Raw genomic sequence first — 20,880 nt, 5'->3', positions numbered from 1 at the left:
CATAACTCATCCCCTGTAGCCCTGGACTCATCCTAGTCGCTCTTCTCTGGACTTTCTCTAGTGTTGTGGTGTTCTTTTTGTAGCCTGGTGACCAAAACTGCACCCAGTACTCCAGATGAGGCCTCACCAGTGTGTTATAAAGCTTGAGCAGAACCTCCTGTGACTTGCACTCCACACATCAAGGCGCTATATAACCTGACATTCTGTTAGCCTTCTTAATGGCTTCTGAACACGTCGGACAGTTGATAGTGACAAGTCCATTATGTCTCCTAAATCCTTCTTTTAAGGCATACTTGTGTATTCAGATTAGAACATTAGAACATTCGAGATAAGAACAGGCCTTTCAGCCCAACAAAGCTCACCGGTCCTGTCCACTTCATTCTTCAAAATAACATCAAGTTGAATTTTGAAGGTCCCTACAGTCCTTTTGTCTACCACACTACTTGGTCACTTATTCCAAGTGTCTATCGTTCTTTGTGTATAGAAAACTTTCCTAATGTTTGTGTGAAACGTACCCTTAACAAGTTTCCAGCAGTGTCTCCGTGTTCTTGATGAACTCATTTTAAAGTCACCATCTCAATCTACTGGACTAATTCCCTTTATAATTATAAACACTTCAGTCAGGTGTCTTCTTAATCTCTTAAACTGAAAGGTTGAATTCCTTCATTCTCTCATCATAGCTTCTACTCCGTAGAATTCCACACCATTACAGAGGTCATGTGAAGATCTATAACCGTTAGGACTGACTAATGTGTCCTTAGATAACATTTTCGCCATTTTTTTTCAAGCATGTTAGCTTCATGGTATCTTTTGTGTCTTTCCCCAGATGAGCCACTGAAATTCCTCACTGAGCTCAAGCCACTCCGCGTGACTGAGAGGCAGACGGCCGTCTTTGAGGTGCGCCTCTCCAAGAAGACGGATCTGCCAGTGCTATGGAAGGTGAAGGGCAAGGAGCTGAAGAGGGACGAGAAGTTTGATGTGTCAGTGTCCGAGGACGGCCTCACCTACACGATGAAGATCAAGGATGTGCGCCACAGTGACATTGGGGACTACTCCCTGTGCATCGGTGACATGGTGGCCTCCACACAGCTCTTTATTGACAGTAGGTCCACAATTATCTTCAAGTCAGAGCATCCTCAGAGAAGCCTAGAGAAGGCGTTGGAAACATTTCAATAGATTTTCATGAAAAACACTCATTGGTGTTCCACCCTTGAAAGCTGAAAGTGTTTTAGAGGGTCTTTCAGCCTCTTCGTCAATAGGCATACATAAGGCAGTTTGAGCAGCCGGGCCATACTCAGAACTCTTAAAGCACCCCGATATGTATCATCAGAATTAAGACAGGCAGACCTTCATGATACTGAGGGACTCAAATAAGGGAATGTAGAGTGTGTTTGGACTGGACAAGCGCCGGGTCACGGCAATATAGGTACATGACCAAGGGGTTTGAGCAAAAATCACCCGTGACCTGAAATCTCAGCTCTGGGTTATGCGCAGTGTTACCTGTCATTATTATTACTGTCAGACGTCCATTCCATTTCCAGACCCGTTTAATCCACCATAAACTACCAAGAAGTAAAAGGCAATAAGCAAGAAGCAGCTTTGGACAGGATGCCAGTTTACCACAGGGCACAGTCACACACATGCCAACCACACACCATTTAGAGCCATGGCTGTATGATTGATGATAGCCTTGAGTCACCCTGGCATTAGGAACGACGCCATGTTGTCCTCATTAGCACTACTGTTTAAAACAATTAGTCTATTTATATAGATTATGTGGCACCTAAAACACATTCATAAAGTATATCAAAAGATAATGAGTTTCTTATGATCAATTATTTTATTTATAAATTTATTATATAGCGCCCTTCACTATAAACACACCTAAAAATTGCTGTACCCAGCAGCTGTTATATTATATAGCACCATTTATTATAACCACCAACACAAAGTATATTACTACAAAGTCTTTAAATTATATAGCGCCTTTCACCATAAACACAATCACAAACTCTTTTACCAATCATTATTTATTTTATATAGCACTTTTCACTATAAACATGATTACAGTGTTTTATAAAAGTTTTTCTTTCTGTTTTGTTTTAGTTTATTTTTAACTTTTTGTATTATATAGCACCTTTCACTTTGATGCAACACTTTATCTTGTTTAATCTGTCATCATATAGCGCCTTTCACTACACAAAGTGTTTCACCCTACAATATAGTACAGCACTTTCACTATAAACACATTCTCAGAAATCTCTCTTTTTTTTTTAATATTTTTATTTTATTAATTTTCATTGTAATCATTCCATACAAACAGATCAATTTATAACCCAACAAATTTGAAGACAAATCAAACCCCACCCCTGAGAAGGAGAGCTTAGCTAAAGGAAAATTGCTTAAGGCTTTTTAATAAGGCAACATTAAACAAAAGAAAGGGAGAAGTAAATATCTATGTAAATAAGAGATGGAGAAGGGAGTTAAATGCGGTAAAAGTTATTTCTCTTATTCTAAAATAATATTGATTAAATCCTGCCAGGTTTTGAAAAAATTTTGTACAGATCCTCTAACTGAAAATTTGATTTTTTCCAATTTCAAATAATATAAAACATCGGTTTCCCACTGACTTATCAGAGGAGAGTTAGGATTCTTCCACTTTAACAAAATAAGTCTGCGTGCCAAAAGTGTAGTGAATGCAATCACAGTTTGCTTGTCCTTCTCCACTTCAAGTCCATCTGGAAGAACACCGAACACAGCTGTTAATGGGTTAGGAGGGATTGTGACCCCAAGGCTGTCTGAGAGGCACTTAAAAATTTTTGTCCAAAATGATGTTAGTTGGGTGCAGGCCCAGAACATGTGACCCAGTGAGGTAGGAGCTTGGTTGCAGCGCTCGCAGGTCGGATCCTGGCCTGGAAACATTTTGGACAGTTTTAAGCGAGACAGATGAGCTCGATATATAATTTTTAGTTGAATAATTCTATACTTTGCGCATATAGAACTCGAGTGAATTCTCTGCTTTGCTACCTTCCACTCCTTTTCTGATATATTGATTAAGAGATCTTCTTCCCAATGTCCTCTTGGATCTTTGAAAGGTAGGGACTCTAATAAGATTTTATATATTGCGGAAATAGTGTTTCTCAGAAATCTCAAAGTGTTTAACTAAACGTTGTTATATTAAGTAACACCTTTAAATATAAATACAATTGCAAACTGTTTTACCAGTCATCGTTTATTTTATATGGCACCTCTCACTTTAAGCACACAGTCCTTCACTACAGAGTCTTTAAATTATGTAGCACATGCATGTTAGGTGCATTGGCGATTCTAAATTGTCCCTAGTGTGTGCTTGGTCTGTGGGTGGGTGTGTGTGCGCCCTGCCCGGGGTTTGTCTCCTGCCTTGCGCCCTGTGTTGGCTGGGATTGGCTCCAGCAGACCCCCGTGACCCTGTAGTTAGGATATAGCCGGTTGGATAATGGATGGATGGATGGATGTTACTATGAATATAATCACAAAATGTTTTATAAAACGATCACTTTTTTTACTTTTTGTGATCAGTTTACTAATATAAACTTTTAATATTATATAGCACCTTTAACTATTAACACAATCACAAGAAGTTTCATAAAACATTATTTTTTTAATTTATTGTGATCAGTTTATTTTAGTTTGTATATCATATAGCCCCTGTTACTATTAACACAATGACTGTTAATTAACACAATCTCAAACTACCAAACAATCAGTTGTTATATTAGCATGCACATCTCTCTATTATAATAAAAAAATCCTTGGACGAGACGAGACTTTTTTAGCCTGTGACGAGACGTGACTTTTTCAGAGAGATACGGTACTTTCACATCCCGCGAGATGAGACTTTGTGACGGGAGATTTAACCACGTGGGGGCCAGAAATAAAAGAGTAAGTGACAAAGTAGAACGTCGTAAAGAATTCAAAACATTGGTGCGGTACACATGCAGAGCAGGTTAGGGATAATGGAAGTACAAAAGTTCGAAAGTCTCACTAAAATGATAGTAAAGATCGCATTAGTGCAAACAAACGGAAAATATTACTTGGTGAAATAACAGAACAGCGAAAAAAATATTGTTTGGATTTAAACTTTAAGTTGGAGACTCGTAGATCATCTAATAGATGTTGCCATCAGGGAAAAATAGTGTTTCTTCCCAATTAAGAGGCATATCCGCGAGAATTAAAAGATTTGTTGTTTGGTGAAAGTGAAATCCACATACGTGAGCGGCAGAGATGTGAAGTTGCTGGAGTGTAGCGCAGGCCGGGAGGGGTTGGCGAGCAAAGCAAGCAGGGGGCAAATGATAATGATTAATGATCAAAAATTTTTTTTAAATCTACTTATACGTTTTATATTATATAGCACCTTTCACTATTAACACAATCTCATACTGTTTTATGAAGCAATCATTGGTTATAATTTATAGCTGCTTTCACTGTGAATACAATTTCAAACTGTTTTACCAATCATTCTTCATATTATACTGTGTACACTTATATATATATGACGAATTTGAGTATCCACCCAAATATCAGATTGTGATCAGAACTATGATTGTAATACTCTGATCTACACTCTGTCTAATTATCGAACCAGCTACCAATGGTGCAATGTCTGAGGCTGTGTAACCATCCAAATAATTAGATTGTAATTCAGACCTATGCAGATATATATACAAGGAAGCAGAGAAGTGAAGCACAAAAACAAAAACCTGTGCAACAAAATTGGGCATGTGGTGGCCCAACAGAAAACATGTGTAACAACTGCCTCTGAAGGCTTCTCAAAATATTCAGGTCTACTGAGTGGGTCTGTGTCTGGGAGCTCATTCTTGCAGGAGTCAGTTCCTCCAACTGAGTCCTCAGATCCATACCGTCCTGACTGGAAGGGGTGGGGCTTAACTGAGTGGGGGCATGACTTGGGTGCCCTCTTTGGGTGACTTCTCGGAACGAAGGAGGAGAAAAGAGATGAAATGGTTAGTGCAGATCCTGGAAGGAGATCCTCAAATGCCCACGCGTGACAATATTATATGTATTGTCTTGCAGGTAAGGTAAAATAAAATACAGTATAACAACAAAAGAGAAGATAAAATAAATTAGATTATATTAGAATTTTACCTGATATATATATAGCCATCCATCCATCCATTTTCCAACCCGCTGAATCCGAACACAGGGTCACGGGGGTCTGTTGGAGCCAATCCCAGCCAACACAGGAACCAATCCCGGGGAGGGTGCCAACCAACCGCAATATATATATAATATATATATATAATATAATATGAACCTTTCACAGCAAAGATCAGTTTTAAGATCAGTTTTTTATTTGTAGTTTTTTAATTAGATAGCACCTTTCACTATAAACAAGATTAAAAAGCATGGTGTCAATCAGTCATTATATTATATATAAATGAACCACACGCCATGGCGCAACGTAAAGCGGCTTCGCCTCTGACGCTGATGTCTGAGGTTTGATCCCCGCGAGGGGTGCAGTGAGTGTGTACGCCTGATGAGCCCAGAATTAGGGCGAAACACGTGTCGCGTACTCTTTGCATTATTTAACAGTAAAACTATGAAACATTCTATGATCTGCTTCTCGCAACTGAGAGGGCACCGTGGCGGATGTTTGCTGAGGGCAGACCAACCACATGCGTTACTTGGTAGGTAACCACCTACACAATTCAGGTCCTTGAGACTCAGACTACGAATGTCATGAATGTAATATATATACACTGTATATATATATATATATATATATATATATACCCTGTATATCCATATTATTAACCGAGAATGCTAAACCAGATGGACGCAGGGACATCCGGCCATGGGCCGTTGCCGCAAAAAGACGTACTGCGCAGGCGCCCCAAGAAATGAGGCTCTGCGAGAGGCGGCCGCGACCACAGAAAAAAGGAGTCAAACGCAGGCGACGCACACAGCGCCGCACGAAACCCATTGCACACGAAACTAGCACACAAAAAAAAAGAAGCCGCTCGCGCCCACCTGCAAGCACCCACCCCCCCCCACAAGCACCGGACGGGACACACACAAAGAGGACGATTCAACAAGCCCCTGGCACACAAAAAGAAAGAAGATGCTCGCGCCCCACCAATCCTCCCCGAAGACGCCGGAAAAGCAAACAGCGCCGCACGAATCCCATTGCACACGAAACGGGACCCACACAAAGAGGAGGATTTAACAAGCTCCTAACGCACCAAAAAAAAGAAGCCGCTCGCGCCCACCTGCAAGCACCCACCCCCCCCTACAAGCACCGGACGGGACACACACAAAGAGGACGATTCAACAAGCCCCTGGCACACAAAAAGAAAGAAGATGCTCGCGCCCCACCAATCCTCCCCGAAGACGCCGGAAAAGCAAACAGCGCCGCACGAATCCCATTGCACACGAAACGGGACCCACACAAAGAGGAGGATTTAACAAGCTCCTAACGCACCAAAAAAAAGAAGCCGTGACCGCCACGCCAAGCCCATTAGAGACGAGACATGGCACACAAAACATTCACAACAACGACGAATCAGACCCACAAACACACTAACATCAATAAGAAGTGACACCCAAAGCCCCATTTCTAAAGGAACCGTCCATATTAAACATACGTCATCTCAACACCTTCACACTATGCAGCATAGGTGGATCTCCTTACAATAAACCACTATTAACCGTTCAACTGCAGAAAAGGCTCCATATTAACAGTGAGTGCGATCCTCCTTATTACTTATCCATATTTCGCACGCTGAGGAACAAACAAGTCATGAATACACGCTCACGGGTACAAAACGATTCGGCTCGGATAACGGGACCAAACACACGAACCCGCATGAAACAACAAAATACACGGCGGCGCATACAACGCGCTTCTGAAACTCCGGGAGAAAAAATGTCTCGGCTCCAAAAACGCAAAGCTCAACTAACCCCGTTACAGAGACGTGCCCAAATGGACAGACACAATGAACGTAGACGCATACAGCGCGCGTCTCAAAGTGCTGCATTGAAACAGGCACAAGTTCAAACCGAAAAACCTCGCGTCTCAGACATACAAAAACGGGAGCGAAGAGACCGCATAAATGAACGCAGACGTCTACAACGCGCATATGAACTGCCAGAAAACAAGCAAGCAAGGCTCCAAAAACAGAAAGCTCAACTGACCGACATACAAAAATGGACAAGGCTCGATACAAACAATGCACGACGTAGACTGAAACGGACTTTTCGCACAGCACAGGCGAATCGATTACACCTCCAAAATAGCGTGTCCCAAATACTGGACATGCAACAACGCGCCTCTCAAACACCACAAGCAAAACCTGCCTGTCGCGGACATCAACGCCACACACCTGCTAAACGCTTGCGCCACTTGGCTGACAACGCGTTCAATAATGAGTCCACTATTGAGGAAAATTCATTGGGATTAATGAATGTCATTTGCAATCATTGTCATTCACTTAACTTCCCTGAAGAAACAACTGGCAATACAAATAATGAATTTACACGTTGTTGTCCAAAGGGTCAGATTAGACTGCCTCCTATTCATATCCTGAATATCTACAGAAGCTTCTAACTAACGATGTGCCTGAAAGTAAAAACTTTATAAACTGCATTAGATTCTACAGTAGTTCATTTGCTTTTGCATCTACCGGAGTACATATCAGGCCACCAAAAGGCAATGGCCCATACTGCTTTCGCATATGTGGACAAATATGACATCCGTCTTGCGAAACTGTTAATTATTGATGAATGTACAATGGCATGCAGTCACTTACTCAACACCATTGATAAACTTCTACAAATGTTGATGAATAATAATATTCCCTTTGGAGGAAAAGTACTTTTATTAGGAGGTGATTTTAGACAATGCTTGGCTATTGTTCCACATGCCATGCGCTCAGCTATTGTTCAGTCCACCTTAAAATACGCAGACAATTGGCATTGCTTTCAAACAATACAGTTAGTACAAAACATGCGATGTCCAGATCCAGAATATAACAATTGGCTATTACAACTGGGAAATGGTACACTCACCAATACAGATGGACTTCACCCAAATATTATTACAATTCCCCAATCCTTTATCTGCGACGACTTAGTTACAGAGATATTTGGAACAGCAATCTCATTGGACCAAATACCCCTTTTAACACAACGCACTATATTATGTCCAAAAAATATTAATGTTGATCACATTAATAACCAGGGGCCTCATGTATAAACGGTGCGTACGCACAGAAATGTTGCATACGAACCTTTCCACGCTCAAATCGCGATGTATAAAACCTAAACTTGGCGTAAAGCCACGCACATTTCCACGGTAACTCATTCCTTGGCGTACGCAATTTATCCGCCCGGTTTTGCAGACTGGCGGCACCTAGCGTCAAAGCAGTGCTACTGTTCCTGTGTGATCACCTTTCTTTCTTAAATCCACATTCCTGGCGCGGCTTTATAAATACACTGAAATTAACTGCATATTGTTTATTAGTGTAATGCATCTGATTGTAATTAACCTGCAGCAATATAATGGTCCAGGGAATAGCCATAGTATTCCAAATACCATAACTGCTTTAGCGTTGTAACTCTCACTGCAATTTCTTCTTCTTTCAGCTGCTCCCGTTAAGGGTTGCCACAGCAGATCATCTTTTTCCACATTACTCTCACTGCACCACTCGGAGTATTTATATCACTGTATCTGAGTGGGGAATCACAGCAGCAGCTGATTGGAAAGAGAATTATCGGTACACAGCATGAAGCAGATGGTGCCTGAGCCACAGCAAAACACTTTAGTCCCTGTACGGACTTCGCGGTTTAGAAACAGTCTCATCCCAAGAACTCTAAAGGCACTAAATCAGTCCATCAAGTGCTCCTTGTAGAACTGTTTGTACTTATAAGTACAATTACCCCACTGTAAACTTGCACTACAGTTATAATATTGCACAACCTGCGCCACTTTATAAAGCGCGTATTTACATGTGATGACGGTATTCATTTCTAAGACGAAATGCAGCAAAACATGTTGATTATATTATACAGATAAAACTTTAACTTCATTTAAATAATCGGTATTGTTAATAATTAAACATGTGAGGACACGGTGCCGCAGCGCTAGCTAGTTCAGTAATTGTTCCTGCCTTGCGCTGTATTATTGCTGGTGCTGACGCGACACTGGAAAGATAGACGGATATAATAATTAAACATGTACTACGAAGATATTTCAATGTACCTTAAAAGTTTTGAAGAATCGAAGTTCTAAGCTTACAGATGGCTTCACGTCTATTACATAGCTTATTGTGTGGCGATTGAGTTTTTGGAGAAAGAAAAGTAAGGACAGGAATTGGAGGTTAGTACGTTTGAAAGAGACAGTGCTGCTGTAATAAATTATTTCATTGAAGGTTGCGCATGGCACAGCAAGCCTCTTGCGTGAGATATGAACAAGCACTGCGCCACCGTGTTCCCATGTTTAATAACATGCTTTCATTCCTATCATCATGAAAAAGATATCACGTATACATCTCAGTATTTTAATTATTCAGAGAGCTGTAATATCACGAATGTAATGGATTCTGTGTCCTGTCGGAGAAAGAGAAAGCCCGTTTAAAAAGCTGGTAGTGATTCATACACATAGAGCACATAGAAGATCAAATACAGAACAAAGCATTTAACATGCCACTTTAGTTACAATGGGATTTGAGAAACTAGTAAATTAAACGATTTTAAGATGAAGTTTAGGATGTTCTACTTTAATGGCAAAATAAACTACGTGATTAAAGTGGAAACTTCGAGATTAAAATTGACATTTCGTGCTTTTTTCCCAACTGTATGCCTTTTTTTTTTGTCTGTACCCTAATAAGCTTTCATATGACACTCAGACGGTGGGCTATGGCTCGCTTTTTCACGGCGACTTTGATATGTGATTTCTTTTTTATTTCGGGCACTGTGCGACTTTGTGAAGTTGAGCCTTCGAGTTTCTCTGACACTCTGTCACTCGATCAACTTCCTTTTGTTGATTATACCACTGTTTAAACCAACAAATAGTACGTTTTTCCTTTGCTTCCACTTGGTATTCGCTGAAATTCTTATATTTTCTCCTGTGCTTTTCCCATTGTCTTTTCACAGAAGGCTATTTATATTGATTTGCATATTCAAAGAGGCGTAATTCTGGGAGGAGTTGGGGCGGGACAGAAGGCGCGTGCACGTGCGTTACTTTTCGGGATTTATGTAGTAGAACGTGAAAGTATGCGTGCGCACAGATTCCTGCATCTGGATTTTTCTGTGCGTACGCACAATCCCGTTTTTGTGCTTACGCCATGTTATAGTGTGAGTTCTACGCATGGCGTTATACATGAGGCCCCAGGTCATTTCATTACTTCCTGGAGAGAACGGCTCTTAGTAAGCTCTGACAAAGTTGAGTCTGATGACGACAATGAACATCTGAATTTCCCCTTAGAATATTTGAACACTATTAACCCGTCCGGATTACCACAACACAATCTTAGCCTTAAAAACGGAACAATAATCATGCTATTAAGAAACCTTAACACTAAACAGGGTTTATGCAATGGCACACGGTTAGTCGTCAACACCAAGACACACAATGTTATTCAAGCGACAGTTCTTACAGGATCACATGCTAACAATACTGTTCTCATTCCTAGAATTGACCTTACGAGTTCTGACCTAGAATTACCTTTTACATTGAAACGCCGACAGTTCCCCATTAAGCCTGCATTGGCCATGACCATCAACAAATCACAAGGACAAACCATTGACAAGGTTGGCATCTACCTCTCTGAGCCCGTTTTTGGACATGGACAACTTTATGTTGCCTTCTCACGTGTTCGACGTTCATCTGACGTTAAAGTTAAAGTTATAAATGCTCCATGCCAAGGAAGACTCATTCAAGGACAGGACACCATCTTTACTACTAATGTTGTGTACAAACAAATATTCCAATAAACCATTACTCTGTGCCAAACACTGTATTTTTTGCTTTCTATATGCATCATCCACACCTCCACACTATTCTATATCTCATTCATACATCTCACTCTTTGTCATGCCCCAACGCCAGGGGTTGGCGAGCGAAGCGAGCAGGGGGCGGAGCCCCCTAGTATATATATAATATAACACCTTTTACTATAACCACTAATGCAAAGAGTTCTACCAAACACTCAGGCTAGCACAGTGACAAAGGGCGCAGCGTTAAGCCCTGCTACTCCACTGCAACTAGGTGGTCAAACTACAGTGAGACCACCTTCAGTATGGAGTTTGAATGTTCTTCCTTTAGTGCTTGGGTTGTGATTTATTTTGTTTTGTTTTTTTGTTTGCAAGATTCATTTAAGGTTTAAGGTTTCTTTATTTAGTCGTGCTTATACAAGAAAACATGAAATATGCCTTCTCAGTTGCATCTAATAACAGACAGAATGAAATAAAACAGACAAACAGAAACAAGAAAGGTTAAGGTAAGGCAATTAGATAATACATATTTACACCAAAAAAAAGGTTACAGGATATCTATATCAAAACCTTAATCATTATCTCCGATATTTCTTATTGAAAAGTCGTATGGCACTAGGAAGAAAGGAGTTTCTGGAGCGATTGGTGTGGGTTTTCAAAGCAACTATCCTTCCTGATTTACTGAAGTTTAATTCTACATGTAATGGACGTCTGTCATCAGTTGAGATGATTTCCAGTTTCTTTAGCATTGCCCTCTGACACACACTAGACAAATCATCTACATCAGCCCCAATAACTTTAGCTGCATACTTCGTAATCTGCTGGAGCCTTTTTGAGTTTTGGTTTGCCAGGCAATGAAACTGAAAGTGATGACAGACTGGATCAGACTGCGATAAAAGGACAACATGAGGTCCTTGTCTAGTTTAAATAGTTTGAGTTTATGGAGGAGAAATAAGCGCTGGTTGCATTTAGAAAATCATTTTTTTATATTTGTATTCCAGTTCAGATTGTTATCTAGGTAAGTTCCTACGTATTTATATTCAGTCACTATTCCTACCTCCTCTCCCAGAACTACAATAGGTGAACATCCAGATTTCTGTCTCTTAAAATCAAATATCATTTCTTTGGTCTTTTTTACATTCAGGGTGAGAGAGTTTTTATTGCACCAGTTTACCATACAGTCCACTTGATTTAGATAGTGGCTTTCATCCTCCCCAGATATGCGTCCTGTGAGCATTTGGTTGACGATTATAAATTTTTCCTGGCATCCCTCCTAGGGCTTGTTCTTGCTGTCTTGTGCCTGATGCTGCCATGATAGGCTCAGGCCCTCCCCAGCCCCAATAAGGAATAAGGGGCCTCAGAAGTTGAGTCAATGGCTGTCACAGGAGTCCAGTCCAGGGCAGATTGTTTCCTTCCTTTCTTGGGTCTGACAGGCTTTCACGTCTCCCTTATGAGATGGCCACCATTACTGTTTCTGTCAGTCACTCTTTCAGTTTCTGTGTGTCTGCCATCAGATGCCGCAGGTCGAGTCCCTCCTTTTGATTTTCATTTTTCGCATTTCCTCCAGGAATCCCAATTAAGTTTGTGAGCAACCTGAAGAACACCCGTGTCAAAGAGAAAGGCAAAGCCCGAATGGAGTGTGAGCTCAGCTCCAAGGACGTGTTCATCAAGTGGCTGAAGGACGGCAAGGACGTCACCCACAATCCTCGCTACACCTTCCTGCGCGAGGGCAAGAGAGCCGAGATTATCATCGAGGACTGTGACCTGGCCGACTCGGGAGAGTACGCGATTGTGGCAATGCAGGAGAGTGATGCCCATGAGTATGTCAGCTCAGCCAACCTGACTGTAGACGGTAGGCTTTAATGGCACCTCGTGTACCGGGGGGGTGGATGGGGTCTGCATCTTTCGTAAATTTAGAGATGACTTCAGGACTACGCCAATCCAGCTTTGGTGGCCTGAAGTTTAGGGGATCTCTGTGCACAGCTGTCCTACTTAGGGATGATTCCTATCATGATTCGTAAATTCGATTGAAAGATATGAAGACGTTTTAAGGGAGCGTCCAACATAAAGTAGGCCAAGATGACTCCAGGTTCTAGCTTAGGAGGATGTTCTTCATCTCAAGGCAGGTCTCGGCTCCTCTGTAAGCTGTCATTGTGTTCTTTTTTTCTGCTCATATAGAATTTGTGTGAATGGAGTATTTATAGTCATGTGAAAAAGTAAGTGCACCCCATGGAAACAGTTCACTTCTTCAATATATTTGAACATGCAAACAGTACCTACAGATAGAGATGGGATACCTGAATAAACACACAAAGACAATGTGCCTTTACAATCATTGATTCAACATAAATATCCACAGATGCATTATGGTCTAGTGGGGAGAAAGGAAGTCCACCCTTGGCCCTCAGAAGCTGGTGCCACCCCATTTACCAGAGGTGACTTCCTGTATAACTGCCCACCAGTCTCTGACATCTACCTGGTGACATTTCTGACCACCACTCCATGCACAATTCCTGCAGCTGCAAGGTGTTTTATGGTTTTTCTGGCACGTTCCTTTCCCATTTCAACATTTCAAATCAGGTCAACCCTCCATTTCTTAATTTTGAATCATTCCTTGTTGGATTTCCTTATGTGTTTAATATCATTATTATTGTGCTAAAAGGTCCATTGCTGGTTCACCTTCAACCTTTGGACAGATGGTCTCACATTCTCTTCAAGCACACTTTGATAGGATGCAGAATTCATATGAGACAAGCTGTCCAGACCCTGAGGCAACAAATCAACCCTAAACTAGAAAAAATCCCACCACCGTGCTTCACAGCTGGTATGAGGTGCTTCTCCTGAAACGCTGTTTGCATCAAACATTATGTCTTCTGTTAATTGTGGCCAAACAACTCAATCTTTGATTCATCTGTCCTCGTGGTTTTTGACCTTAGATGTTCAATAGCCAACTGTAGTCTTGCTCTGATGTTCTCTTTGGACAGCAAAGGCTTTTTTTCCTGGCACACCTCAACTGAAGGTCACATTGGTGCCATCTCTTTCAGATTATCGACTCCTGCACTTTGGCACCAAGAGTGACCTGCAGGTTCTTCATTGAAATTTTCGGGTTCTTGGACACTTCTTTTAGCACCATATAGTCAGTTCGTGGGCTGAATTTGCTAGGTCGGCCAGTCCTGGACAAATTAGCAGGTGTTTAAAATCTACATCACTTGTGGATGATTTTCCCAATAGATAACTTGCTGATTGTTTTTAAATCTCCTGCCAGACTCCTAGGCATCCACAGCCTTCTTTCTGAGGGCCTTAGAGAGGTCTTTTGATCTCGGAATGATGACACCAAACATGTTAATGGTAAGGAGAGCACCAGACCCTTGATATATGAGGTTTAACTCTTTTAGGGCTGATTTTTTTTGTTTCTTTTCTCCCAGGGCTGAATATTTTTCCAAAAACTCGCTAGTTTTTTTTTTTTAATATAGAACAAAAAGCACAGATCGATGTCCGGGTAGGCAAACCTTGCCGTAGGTGCGTCAGATGTGTGAGTGCTTTCAGCTGGCAGCCGATCCCCTGGGGTCCAATCAGATGATGCTGCTGCTTCCTCACTCTCCTGTTCAATCTCCTGATCACTCTCAACAAAATCAGAGTCCGAAAAATCAGAGTCCGACTCGGCAATAATGTGCAAGACATCGCCTGCGAAGTATTTTGCTTTCTGCATTCGCTTCTCTCCCTCGAGAGATTTCGATGCCATCCTGCCTTTGTTTACGTTGCATAACTCGCACACACGCCGGGATTAGATGTCGAGTCAACGAGTCTCACATTCCCCCAAGCAAAGAGGGCCTACCTATAACGTAACAGTGAGTTTTGTCGCCAATAATGACTGATCACTGGTCAACAAGCATTTTGCTACTGGGAGTCTTTCACCTTTGCATTAACAGGTTTCACTTGCTGACTCCAAATCTGAAAACCGTTTTCGTCCAGCAGCACGTCCCATTTTTTAGTTATGATGTTCCAGGTCTTGGACGACTAGGGTGACTGGACAGTAAAGGTGGATAACCATTTTGATAAATACCGATAATTCCACTAGGGATGTCATTGAGATAAATGATTTCACCACACGTTACTAACAACTGTGAGTTGTTTACCTTGTCATTATTTATTTTTAATTATTAATTTTTAATTAACAGAAAAAATATTTGTTACTGATTAGCAGGTCTTATATGACTCTAAAGCATAATGACACAACTCAGACAAGATGGTGCAGTAGGTCGAGGTTTTACTGTTAAACATAACATTGCATTTCAGGACATTTCACTCGTTAGATTCACCATTACTTTGAAAATTCTGTCAAGGTGATGGACAGAAACAGCGATGCTTTTCAGCATTTAAGAAATGTTTGGTCTCAAGAAAAGTGAAGCCAAAATTAAGGATGTGTTTTTGTTGGCCCTGAAATACGTGAACTGATGCTCGACGAGGAGTTCAAAAGGAAAGTGAAGCCCACTGAATCAGCATCCCTCATTCGTATGGGTTGTCCAGAATTTTCACAGAGCAGAGAATTATGCTGAGCTTGTGTAGAACCTGCTGAAAGCGTATCAGCTTACGGGAGCCAGAATGTCACTGAAGACGCAATTTTTACATTCTCATCTTGACTTTTTTCCACCAAATCTGGGCGATGTCCGTGATGAGTATAGGGAAAGATTTCATCAACATATAAAGGTGATGGAAAACCGATATCGGGAAAATTCACTCCGAGCATGATGGGTGACTGTTGTTGGTTCTTGCAAAGAGAGACAGATGTGCAGTACAAGCGCAAAAGCGAGTGCCTCCAACATTTTGGAGCATGCTGACCTCACTTTTATATTGAGGTAAATTGATATAAATATACTTTAACGTGTCTCTGGTATCATCTTCTGGTTTGTTTTCAGAATAAACACATCAAAACAATTTTGGTGGGACAGAGTCCAAACTCCAGATATCGTGTTGATATATTATATTGATATTCAAAAGTGTCAAAACGGCAAAAATCTGATGTGCTAGCTTAATTCCGATTTCATATAAGAAATCAGTGTAAAAAACTTAATAGAGAGATCGTCTGAAGTTCCCAGTAGCAAAAAAAATATATATTTTTTGTAGACCAGTTATTGCCCTCTACCCCGGATGTTGACTTTTGTTGACTTGCACCCTCAACCCCTCCTGCTGACAGAAGTCGACATCCACTCTAAAAGAGTTAAATAAGTCAGTCAGGTCCACCTTCAAACTCTCTAAAGGATGTTCTAATCATTGGCACCTGATCTGGAACACCTGATTCTAATCTAAAGGATTTGAAGTGGTAAGATATGGACGTATGAACTTACTTTTTCCAGAGGACAAATCTGTATTTTTTTTCATTCAGAATATAAGGATGAATACACCATTTCAGTTTTAGGTGTCATTTGGTCAAGTGCACTGCTTGCATGAAGATGTTTACCTGTTCAAATAAGCTGATAAAGACAATTTCCAAGGGGTGCACTTAGTTTTTCACATGACTATATAAGAGAGGAAGGAGCGAACAATGCCAGGGAAGATGAAAGGAGAGAAGGTGAGAGTTGGGGTGAAATACTGGAAGATGGTGGTTTTCAACAAAATGTATTTGTTGACTTCTTCCTGGATGAGACGATGGCCACTGAAGATTTCTGCCTCATTCACTCATTCCATAACCAGAAGCATAAAGAACAGACTGGGAAACAGCGGCAGTTTAGTCTCTTCTTGTTTCCAGTTCCTATTTGTTGAATTTTTTTTTGTTTTAGTAAAACTAGGAATCATCCATCTCATTGGACCCTAAGGGTCTGGTGTTGCTGTCTACTGTTGCTAAACAAACAAGGCAGCTATGAGGATGAACATGTGGGAGGACTGCAAATCCCAGCAGTCAGCAGGAGTGTGCAGAGGTTAATGGGAGGAGGCCTCAATTGGCGTGTATTTTACAGGGAATTGGCAGATTAAAGTGGAGCGGCACCAGTTTTTTCCATTCATCGGTCATAAGCATAATGTGTCATGAGAAGTGTCACTTCTGTGTGTTGCAGGTCAGCAGTATAAGGGAGGTTAGCTTTCCATTGCAGAGTGCATATCCATGTACCATGTGTGATGAGATTCATCTACTTACTGTAAGACTGGCATATCATAACACACTGGTCTCCATCATAAATTTATTGTGTTTTCTGCAGGACCATAGTGCAATTTAACTATTAAGCACCTTGAGCAAAGGAAAGGTGCTATATAAAAAATTATTATTATTATTATTATTATTATTATTATTCATCCAGCACTAATTGGACCCCTTTGTTACAGTGCGTTCAGAAAGAATTCCGACCCCTTCGCTTTTTTCACATTGCGTTATGTTTCAGCCTTGTGCTAAAATCATTTCAATTAATTTTTCTCTTTGCGTTAAGAAGCACCCAATACCACAAAGTACCAAAAAGGCATCCAAACGACACTCAAACTATGAGAAACAAGGTTAAAAGAGGCATGCCTCAGGGGTCAGTGCTGGGGCTGCTGCTATTTTTAATAGATATACTGTAAATGATTTAGATAGGAATATAAGTAACAAGCTGGTTAAGTTTGCAGATGATACCAAGATAGGTGGATTGGCAGATAATTTGGAACCAATTATATCATTACAGATGGACTTGGACAGCAGACAGGCATGGGCAGATTTGTGGTAGATGAAATGTAATGTCAGTAAATGTAAAAATATTACACATAGGAAATAAAAATGTGAGGTTTGAATACACAATGGGAGGTCTGAAACTTGAAAGTCCCCCTTATTAGAAGGATTTAAGAGTTTTAGTGGTCTCGACACTATCAACTGCCAGACAGTGTTTAGAAGCCTTTAAGAAGGCTAACAGAATGTTGAGTTATATAGCGCCTTGATGTGTGGAGCACAAGTCACAGGAGGTTCTGCTCAAGATTTATAACTCACTGGTGAGGCCTCATCTGGAGTCCTAGGTGCAGTTTTGGTCTCCATAAAGAAATAGCAGCACTAGAAAAGGTCCAGAGAAGAGCAACTAGGCTGATTCAGATAGATAGATAGATAGATAGATAGATAGATAGATAGATAGATAGATAGATAGATAGATAGATAGATAGATAGATAGATAGATAGATAGATAGATAGAAAGGCACTATATAATAGATAGATAGTAAATGTACCATAGATAGATAGATAGATAGATAGATAGATAGATAGATAGATAGATAGATAGATAGATAGATAGATAGATAGATAGATAGATAGATAGATAGATACTTTATTAATCCCAACGGGCTACAGGGGATGAGTTATGAGGAAATATTAAAAAAGCTGAGCCTTTACAGTTTAAGCAAAATAAGATTAAGATAGGACCTGACCGAAGTGTTTAAAATGATGAAGGGAATTAGTCCTGTGGATCGAGACTGGGACTTTAAAATCAGTTCAGCAAGAACACAGGGGCACAGTTGGAAACTTATATAGACACAGACACGTGGAATAAGTTGCCAAGTAGTGTGGTAGACAGTATGACTTTAGGGACCTTCAAAATTCGACTTGATTATTTTTGAGGAATTACATGGAATTGGATTGACAAGCTTTGTTGAGCTGAATGGCCTGTTCTCATCAAAAGTGAGGAAGATCTTTTAACTTAGCTGTTACGACTAAAAACATCGGAAGATACAGATGATCTGGTTCTCTGCTATTTGCAGACAAGCAGTTTAGGATGACTTCAAAAAAGCATAATTTTCTGATGGAGAGGTTTCTGGAAATATCTTATGACATCGAGTAACTTCCTACCAGTCTGCTGGTGTTCCATTAACTTGTATTGGGGATCTGTTTGCCGTCAATCGCAAATATCAGAGGTGAAAAAGAAGAAAACATACAAAATATACAAATTGTTGTAGTGTCTGTCATGGTAAAAGTAAAACAGTAAATTTGTACAGAATAATTCTCAATTTTAAGTCAGACAAGTTAGCAGATTTGTCAAAACTATTCAACGAGAGGTATTGAAATTTCAAAACTTTATACAGCATGAGATGTCTCAGCAAAAATTGAAGAATACGTGTGCAACATTTTAACATAATCAGACCATGGCTAATGCAGTAGGGTTTTTTTTTTTTTGCATTATATGTGAATGCACCTATTGTAACTAGGTGGAAAGCCTTAAAAACAAAAATCAGCCATGTACTTCCACCCAGGTCTGATCCAAAACTGTATGCCTCACCACAAAACAAACTCGAATTACATTAAGCAGGTGTGCTGAGGTGTGTGGAATTATTAAAGTTGTGAGTTAGGGTTAGGGTTAGGGTGAGTCTTATCTTGTAGCTCCTCCTTATTCAAGGGTGAAAAGCAGCAGGCTTATCCAATTGAGTTAGAGGAACACTCCCCACCCACACCCTGGCCTGAGTGGCTGTTGGTACTCATTACTTTTGACAGAAAAGGGAAGAGAGCAGAACTTTAAATACTTCTTCACACCAAAGATCCATCCATCCATTTTCTAACCCGCTGAATCCAAACACAGGGTCACGGGGGTCTGCTGGAGCCAATCCCAGTCAACACAGGGCACAAGGCAAGAACTAATCCCGGGCAGGGTGCCAACCCACCGCAGGACACACACAAACACACCCAGCACACACTAGGGCCAATTTAGAATCGCCAATCCACCTAACTTGCATGTCTTTGGACTGTGGGAGGAAACCAGAGCGCCCGGAGGAAACCCACGCAGACACGGGGAGAACATGCAAACTCCACGCAGGGAGGACCCGGGAAGCAAACCCAGGTCTCCTAACTGCGAGGCAGCAGCGCTACCACTGCGCCACCGTGCCGCCCCCACACCAAAGATGACAAAGCTTATCTAAATTATGACGAAATTTACTCTGATGACCACTGTAACAAAAGGCGCCGATATAGACTCACACCGGAGGCACGTATAAATGCAAGGAACTTTAATTTCTTTCACCTGTGGGGCACGTCTTCCCCATAACCCACAGGCACAACACAGTCCCAAAGCCCACCAGTAAAGCACACAAGCACAAACACTCTTCCTTTCTTTGCACCACCACTCCTCAAACTGACTCAGGCTCTCGGAGTGGTGGCTGCTGGCTGCTGGTTCTACCTGGAAGTGCTCCAGGTGCTTGATTGCCAAGTTCCGGCTACACTTCCAGGTGTCGAGAAAACATTGCCCACAAGGGTCCAGCAGCTCCCGCTGCAGCACCCCCTGGAGGCGCCTGTGGAACCCAACAGGACTGCACCAAACTCCAACTCCCATGAAGCCCTGCAGGAGTCCAAGGCACCGCTGCAACTCAGGGAGGCTGCCATCTAGCGTCCAGGGGGAGATATTGGGTCTACCATGCTTGCTCCCCTGGAACATATGCTGAAGGGGCGTCCTGGCCGGGCATGGGCCCCGGCCATCCGTCACACCACCCACCACTAGTTCTGTGATCTCATCAATGTAATGCTGTAGGAAATATGACCAGTTAGAGGAATGTGTTTAAAAAGAAGAGTCTTCCCTGGCATCATACTTTTTGTAACCCAAAGCCTTTCACACAGATTCTAGGTCACATTTATCACCGAGTCATAAGAACCATAAGAAATGTGACAAGCGAGAGGCGACCATTCAGTCCATCAAGCTCATTTGTTTAGCTAATAGCTGAGCTGCCCCAATATCTCATCCAGACTCCTCTTCAAGGTTGTCAAACATTTTGCATTAACTTCATGTCTCGGTAGTTTCTTCCAGATTCCCACAACTCTTTGCTTCCTGACTTTAGTCTAAAATGCTCTTCCCCTTAATTTGCAGTGCTGCCTTTGAGTACGTGAAATGAAGTTTAGTTGAAAGAATTCTCCTGGATCCACATTATCAATGCTTAAGAGAATTTTGAAGACCTGAATTAGGTCCC

At 41.3% G+C, this 20,880-nt stretch overlaps 1 protein-coding gene across 1 annotated transcript in view; it reads left to right on the top strand.

Moving 5' to 3' along the window:
- The window catches only part of LOC127526760 (immunoglobulin superfamily member 22-like), a 95,388-nt gene extending 82,536 nt beyond the window's left edge, over positions 1–12,852 (top strand). The window contains exons 9-10 of the mRNA XM_051923486.1: positions 827–1,102; positions 12,557–12,852. Coding sequence (XP_051779446.1) covers positions 827–1,102; positions 12,557–12,852 — 572 coding nt within the window. The remainder of the gene's footprint in view (positions 1–826; positions 1,103–12,556) is intronic.
- The last annotated feature ends 8,028 nt before the right edge of the window (positions 12,853–20,880 follow it).

This window comes from Erpetoichthys calabaricus, chromosome 2, assembly GCF_900747795.2.
Source record: "Erpetoichthys calabaricus chromosome 2, fErpCal1.3, whole genome shotgun sequence".
In the NCBI taxonomy this organism is placed as follows: domain Eukaryota; kingdom Metazoa; phylum Chordata; class Cladistia; order Polypteriformes; family Polypteridae; genus Erpetoichthys; species Erpetoichthys calabaricus.
Note: the sequence above shows the minus strand (reverse complement) of the source record. Positions and strands in the feature narration are given on the sequence as shown.